Raw genomic sequence first — 7,860 nt, 5'->3', positions numbered from 1 at the left:
ATTCACGGTAGCATCCACATCTCAAGGAATTCTGAAATCTCACAACTCACTATGCCCTTCTTCAGTTTATCAATCCTGCATAGATGCTATGAGTAATATCTTTATCAATTTCCCCATTCTTCTTTTATAATTGAAACTGACATACTAACATTACTCCTTTTGTGATACATATTGATTTACGATTCTCACAGAGAACCAACAAAGAAAATGATGAATTTTGAATTTTAAAGTCACAGAAAGAGTATCTACCGGATCATTAAAAAAAGATATCAATGATATAACAGCAGCAACAACAGGAATTGGCTTGGTCATTGGCGAGAGCATAGCTTGGTGAAAAGCTGGAATGCTTGATGACGTGTCCTGGAGATATACCACAAATTTTTAATTTTTATATTTATGAAGGTCTAATCTGATTGATATAATCAAATAAAGACAAAATGAAATTCAGCATCTGCATATTGTCAGCACATATTTGTCAAACATAATAACAGTGACTAGAAAGAAAAAAATAATGATAATCATACTCCCCAAAAGAAAAACAAATTATGAATAATTTGGGAATGTGATGTATGATATCATGAAGAAAAATAACAACCTCCATCCCAAGAAAAACACAATTTGCAAAAGCTATGCACTCTTACTTGACCATATCATTAACTTCTACAACAACTAAAGCTTTCTTTACACAGGTAAAACAGCTAAAACTAAAGGTAAATAATTACCAAAAATATGCAGCATAAAAGCAATGATCATGAGAGCTTGAAAAAATGTGAAAAAAATACCAAAATTGAAGATAAAAAGTCATCCATTTGCCACTATATAAAAGTTGTAACATGTTGTGTCACTTCAGTAGTGCAAACAGATCTGTAAATTTCCGAATACCTTTGAAAATTTGGTAAGCATGATATATGAAATATCCAAAGCAGAACTTATAGCAAGTTGTAATCCCTCAATCTCCACCAGTTCGACAAGGCGGTTGAGATAAAGCCTCTGCTCAAAGAAATGCTCTTATTAGTAAGGAAAAGAAAAGGATAGTGACTTCACCTTATATTGTAAATTGAACAAAAGGAGATGATATAGAAAATAGCAGACCTCCAAGGCTTCAGAAGTTGTACACATTATACGAAAGAGAGTGTTGTGGATCGAAGAATCATAAAGCAGCAAATCCCGGATGACACCACCCAAATTTTCAGAGGAAGATGTTGCTAAAATGCATGTTTTCATCACTTCAAGCACCTATTACAAGGCACAAATTATAACTTAATCTCTCCAGCATTTGAAATTCCATGTCCACTGTATGGACAGCCACTTGTTTGTGGACATCATTACAAGCTGATTTTGTTAGGTTTGGACCAAATTAATCGGATAAAGATCAAGAAGAACAAAAGCTAAGCCAGGTAGGAGAATATGCATGCAATGCAAAAGAGTAACAAGTAAATACTTCCTAAACCAGGTCATTTTATACCCATACAAACATGTCAAAGACATGCTAAGGAAAGAGGGAAAAAGAACATAGCCATCACAAGGTGAATTTTGAAAATTTAATTCAGTGCAAGGCATACAAGAAAACTGCACAAGATCTATAGATATATGCACCATAACAGCAAAATTAATGTTCACTGCAGCAATTATAGAGCTTGAGTCATTGTAATATCCCTCAATCATCTTTTGCTTATTAAAAATGGACACTACATGTGTGTTATTCTGGCCACCAAAATGAAATTTGATCACTACCATCAGTCTATTACATCATAAATACATTTCATACTATATAAAGACATCAATCAAAGTAATATAAAAATAAAAACAATTAAACGTGTTAGCAGCTTACAGAAAGACCAATCCATACCTTCAGTGTTACTTTCCAACGAGTATTCTTCACCTTGTATTTCCAGTATTCATGATTGACTAGAATATACTGGAGGGAGAAAACAACTAATGACACAACAATATCATCCTCGACTCCAGTCCTTACAAGCTGCATGGTGAAATCCAGCACTGCAAATATCATTAGTAATAGGCACATCAGAACAAAACAGAAATATGTGAGCAGTGTGGACACTACTAAGTAAAAATTAAGAAATGTTGAAGTTCAAAAGCTGATAAGATATAATCTTATGGAAGACCCAGAAAGTTGTAAGCTCAGGATAGAAAATATTAAACATCCATATGAAGCCAGAAAAGGGCTACTAATGTAGAGCCACTACAATAAAACTTTGAATAGTCAGTTAAATATCAGATAAGATAACCACGAAACTACAGATAAAAAAGTTGCAACTAGCAATAACACCCGATGCGCATTCTTGCTCCCCTCACTATTTTGGTATTCACCTTTTTTACAATTGCATAAACAAGTTCGGAAGACTGGAATAGGTTTGTGCTGGATTTCTACTATGTTATTTCCATAGATAGAGGAGTCCAAACTCAATCCTCCATGCTATGATTTATAGAACAGTGCAATCAAAAAATGGTGTCCCAGACACTTGGAGAAATGACGCTCATGTGCACTTCAATCAGAACTTGCAGCAATAATTAAAGAGAAATTCAATTACTAATGGAAAGACCCATCAAACTAAACGAGAATTCCATGATTTTTTGTAGGAAACTTGCTTTTCATGTTATCCAACATCTATGGTTTTTATGAGAAGCATACAAGTAAAGCAGAGGGTACTGTAGGATCAGCTATCACATTATCCATTATCTATGGTTTTTTAACAAGCATACAAGTAAAGAAGAAGGTTTGTAGGATCAGCTGCCTACTAGTCAAAGCTATTAGGATAAGGATCACTGCTTGACTGATATATAACACTCAGACATACATACATATGTATCATACATGGGAAAAAAGAGAGAGATAGAGAGAGAGAAAGAGTAGCAGAATTATAATAACAAATGAGCAGACTATATGGTAACATATTTGCAAATCTAAAGAAACAATTGAAAAATAAAAAGACATGCTTACTAATGACAGAAAGCTAAAATGATTGAATACAGACCTGATATTGTTAATAGGCAGTCATAATCACTCTGCTCACTATCAATTAAAAGCATCTTTGCCAACTTTCCAGATAGCAACCACGACCCACTGCAAAGAAAAGGTGAGGCAAGAAAGAATTAGAAGAATATATAAACAAATTTGTTTTTATCTTGAATACATGAGGACAATAGAAGAAAGCATACAAAAAGAAAAATGGAGAACAGATTAATTATAGCCAACATCCTTTCAAAGAAAAATGAACAATTGAAGCACCAATTACCATCGATAAAAATTCTGTGCCAAATGCTGAAAGAACAAGCAGAGAAAGAGAGAATCTCTTCTTTCAGTTCTAACTCCTTGGAGAGAGTGTGACCTAGGAAGAGGACTCATCTATGTCTTGCACCAACTACATCGGTTTGGCTGCATAATTCTTTTCTCAAAATTATTCCATACAATCACGGAATTTATGTAACCTAAATCAAGTGATTACAACACACACTAAATTAAGTTACATACTCCATTACCCAAGTACAACGCTTCATAGACTTAGCAGCCATTCAACAGTTTGTTGAAGTTACACCTAAGTTTAATCACACAATTGCATTGAGGAAAATTCAACCATAAACCAGACAATTAAGACACTAAATAAAATTCATACAAAAAGATAGTAGAGAATACATATCGTTCATGCAAGATAACTTGAGGAAAGTATTTCAACGGGATAGCTACAAAAAATGTAACACAAAAATGATAAAAACAAAATCAATTCGGAAATAATTGTAAAAGAGGCCACGTAGTAAACAGCAATGAGATATCCAACCCTGAAATCGATGCTAGGTCATTTAACGTGCAGAAGCAATCCAATAAAATCCCAAAGCATTACAACTATAATTCTCATGCTTCAGTCCATAGGGTTCACCTTGATAGACCATTCCAACCTATGTTGAAGACACTTGAATTTGAAGCCACATCAAATATGTTTGATTTCAAGGCTATTGCAGCAACTTCAGAAGGGGAACTGCCTCAAAAGAGAAAAAGAAGCAAAAAGGTATATGTGAATGAGCGATAGATAACTATATCATAGAACACTGAATAAGCTATGATAAACTATGGCAAGAAACAGATGCAGGTTTGAGTACTCAAGATAATTAAAGTTGCCTAGTGGACATAAAAGACCATGACAATAAATCAAATTCTAAACATCCTTGATTGGTAACACCGTGATCTTGAATCCTTCTTTGCTAGAACTGAACTCTAACAAATAAAACAAAGACCACAGCATGCATTACTTTTTCTTCTCAGAGACAATTAAATTGTTAACGTCAATGAGCGGTTACCATGAACACAATCTTCAGAATTTTTAACTTTAGTTAGCTATTGGGTGAAGACCACAATGTATAACTTCCATTTAATTTTTTTTCCCTCTACTTGGAACTGATAGATGTGGCTTTACCAATGAATTCAGTTAGGGGATTAGATTCATTGATTCAAATATTAGTAACAAAATTCTTGCCATTCACAAATCAAACAAAGCACACATAGAAGAAAACAACCAACAGGTCATCTTCTTTATTAAATACAAATAACCCTTATGGAAGGAACTAACAATAACTTAGGTGCAATTACCATTTCAGCATCTTTGCCAAGATTACCAAAGCCATGGACATCAGTGTAGCACCACTGGGACTAGGAGGCAAATTTCTGACTATAATGCTAATGATCTCAACAACCCTGCAGCAAAGACAAAGAGACAACTGCGAAAATATAGCCCGGAAGAGGTGCAAAACATAAAACAGAAAGAATAAAGAACAAGGCAATTTAGTTCAAGTTGCGTAATTACCACAGATTATTTTCTATCTGCTCATTCATGCCAGTTGCTTGGACATGCAAGAAGTTGCAACTATCCATCATAGAAAAACATACAGCCTATTCAAAAGAATTGTTAGAAAAGAAAGAAACTATGAGGACAAGCAAGGTACCATGTTAAGTTTAAGGAAAAATTAAAGGGTGAATGTACAAACACCAATAAAAGACACAGGTTTCAATAAATTCGTGTTTTCAAATATGACAAATATTGAAGAATGACCAGTAACTTTCACTGACAACAGCAACAACAAAACAATTTCAAAAGAATTCATTATCTATAGCCATCCAAGACTCATTGATTCCAACGCTATCTATCATATATGAATAACTATAACTGGCAGCAAAGAATTACCATGTTGAAGGACACCATTCGGCCAAGTAGGTCAAGGGTAAGAAATGCTTCTTCATTGTTTTCTAACTGTTGTGTCTGGGCCAAACGAAGGAGCAGCACAAACACAGCTGATTTTGTATGCTGCAGAAAACAATCAAGGTGTTAAAATATCCTAGTCATATTACTCAAACCTCTTTCAAAACTTTTAGGATCATTAATTCAACTTAAAAAATTTTCAGAGGCAGCATTAAGACAATACCTGAAAAGCATACAAAAGAGAGTAAAAAAAATTATGTTGATGATGTAAATAGGAAAACATAACATCCATCCATCATTACGAGTCAGCATAACACTAATCATATAGCAAACCTCATTCAATTTCACTAAAAATGAGCAAAGCTATCAGGAAAAGTTGGAGAAGAATATGCACATGCACACAAACATAAGTTACCATGCAGCAAAACTAGTAAATCAAAATGCTAGAAGAAACAATTAATTCCAGCTGCATGCTGCACATTCACAGGTAACATGATAAAACTACATGCATTCAAGGAAACCAAATTATATAAATATATTCCTAGCCCATCCACAATAGACAATTTTCAGCCAAACAAGAATTGCATGTTGAAGCCTAAAGAATAAACTAAAAAGATTGGATAGCACAGTAACTTTACCTGTGGAGTAAAAAAAAGTTAAAAACCTAAACATCAAACATGTTCCAAAAAATTTCAGCAGATCCAGCAGGACATAATTGATAAACATTAAGTATAATAGCAAAAGTGTCTCAAGTATTTACCTCCCAGCGCACAAGAGCAGTGTTCCCACCAACAACTTTCAGAATGTGCCCACGAGTTCTACTAGGAATGTGCAGACCATCAACCCCAGGAATACACACTGGATGCTGAGTTTCAACAATTTGACATGTACAATCCAACAAGGATTCACTAGTAATGTCAAACAAGGATGATATGCCAGTGGATTTATCTAAAAAGTTATACCTGTTCACATGATAAATGCATTACTTGTAACAGAAACGAATGGCAGTTCAACAAGCAACTTATCATAACAGAAATATTAGGAAATATGAGTTGCAGGGTCATTTACAACATCATAGAGAATGTTGGTGACAGAAAAATATATCAGAACAGATTTTACAAGTTGAACTGTTGAAATTTGAATTACATTAAAAACCTAAAAAGGTAACAAAACTCTTCAAAACATGTAACATGGATTGACAGGTTGTTAATCATATCAGCTAACTTCAATCCAAAGATAAAATAAGCTCAATAGCATCTTGTCGCATCCTCTTTGAGTTCAGATAGCTCTTCTTGCGTGAAAACAATAGCCAGACCAGAGTCACCAAAGTCAGCCATAAATAAGAGAAGTTTCTTAACAAACATATTAGACAGTACAAATATACAAAGGGACATTCACAGATATGCGTATGTACATATATGTATATGACAGCATATATCTTGGTTGTACACGTATAATTGAAACCAATTGGACTACAAAGAGGAAAAAAACACACTTACACACATTCTGCAGGCCAGCTTCCTTCACATAGAGATGATAAAAGGCGTAGAAGTTCCACAGTCCTAAAGGGGAATTCGCCCTCCAAGTTACAAAGAAGGCACCGAATAGGACCATCTATAAAACTTGCTCTATCCCAAAATTGAATACAAAGTGACTCCTGCAAATTTGATTAACAAGAAATTCCAATTTATAACCTATGACCAACAGAAAACATTATTATTAATAAAAATCAAGTGACTCAGAAGTACATTCACTATAAATCCAAACCTCTCCTCGATAAACATAGCAAAGAATATCCAATATCAAATTAAGGGTACCATCCTCCAACTGTAAAATGGACAAACTGTCATTAATAAAAAAAAAAGTTCCATATACCTTACAAGCAAATTCAATATGCAATATATATAGTCACCTGAAGATTAATTTCATAAGACGCAATGAATGCAGAAATAAAAGTTCTCAAGACACTTCGATAACCAGCAACAGGTCCCTGATAGAAGAGGGGAAAAAACCCAAAATAAGATTAGAGAGCATAATAAGAAAAGACCACAAAATGCAACGACCAAAATAATGTAAAAGCAAAAATAATCTCAGACAAGTTGATATGAATTTCAGTGAAAAAAAAAAAAGGATTAATCAAACAGTAAATGCAAGCATCAGAATACCAGTCAACCAATCAATGACATAAACTGTGCCTTACATCTGATTCCTTCAATATGTCACTTTGAAGAATTTCAAGGAAATAACTCAAAGATGAAGCTTCAAAAGCTTGACGAACATACCCAACATGATCAATCTCCTGGGAAATTGAACAAAGACACAGTCAATGCTGATAATATTCATTCATGTAGTATACGAAGCAGGAAAGAAAACACACCGTCAGTACATTAGTTTCCTCCTTTTGAGGAAGTGATGAAATCAGACAAAGAAATACTGCCCATGCAAGAACTAATGGACCAGCTTCTCTCATTTCAAAGATATCAAAGCTTGATATGAGAGCATCAATCTCTTGGACATCATTCAACATAAAAACAGAAGCACCCTGCCTGAGGAACAGGAAAACAAATGTTCCAGCAATCAGAGCAAGTCGAACAAAAGGAAAAAGAAATAAATATCAGGTAAAAGCAACTCATTCTAAAATCTGCTTATA

General features: G+C 34.2%; 1 protein-coding gene across 1 annotated transcript in view; it reads right to left on the bottom strand.

Moving 5' to 3' along the window:
• LOC110418076 (nucleoporin (DUF3414)) overlaps positions 1-7,754 on the bottom strand; it is a 12,292-nt gene extending 4,538 nt beyond the window's left edge. Inside the window, exons 1-15 of the mRNA XM_021430692.2 lie at positions 7,588-7,754; positions 7,411-7,509; positions 7,123-7,200; positions 6,978-7,037; positions 6,710-6,867; positions 5,971-6,172; positions 5,196-5,315; positions 4,818-4,903; positions 4,604-4,708; positions 3,897-3,995; positions 2,997-3,085; positions 1,850-1,998; positions 1,093-1,236; positions 883-990; positions 201-360 (exon numbers count right to left, since the gene is read on the bottom strand). Of these exons, the coding sequence (XP_021286367.2) occupies positions 201-360; positions 883-990; positions 1,093-1,236; positions 1,850-1,998; positions 2,997-3,085; positions 3,897-3,995; positions 4,604-4,708; positions 4,818-4,903; positions 5,196-5,315; positions 5,971-6,172; positions 6,710-6,867; positions 6,978-7,037; positions 7,123-7,200; positions 7,411-7,509; positions 7,588-7,737 (1,807 nt within the window). The 5' untranslated portion in view covers positions 7,738-7,754. The remainder of the gene's footprint in view (positions 1-200; positions 361-882; positions 991-1,092; positions 1,237-1,849; positions 1,999-2,996; positions 3,086-3,896; positions 3,996-4,603; positions 4,709-4,817; positions 4,904-5,195; positions 5,316-5,970; positions 6,173-6,709; positions 6,868-6,977; positions 7,038-7,122; positions 7,201-7,410; positions 7,510-7,587) is intronic.
• Positions 7,755-7,860: the final 106 nt, after the last annotated feature.

The sequence above is a fragment of the Theobroma umbraticum genome, unplaced genomic scaffold, assembly GCF_002168275.2.
Source record: "Theobroma umbraticum cultivar Fairchild unplaced genomic scaffold, ASM216827v3 scaffold_50.0, whole genome shotgun sequence".
Lineage (NCBI taxonomy): Eukaryota > Viridiplantae > Streptophyta > Magnoliopsida > Malvales > Malvaceae > Theobroma > Theobroma umbraticum.
Note: the sequence above shows the minus strand (reverse complement) of the source record. Positions and strands in the feature narration are given on the sequence as shown.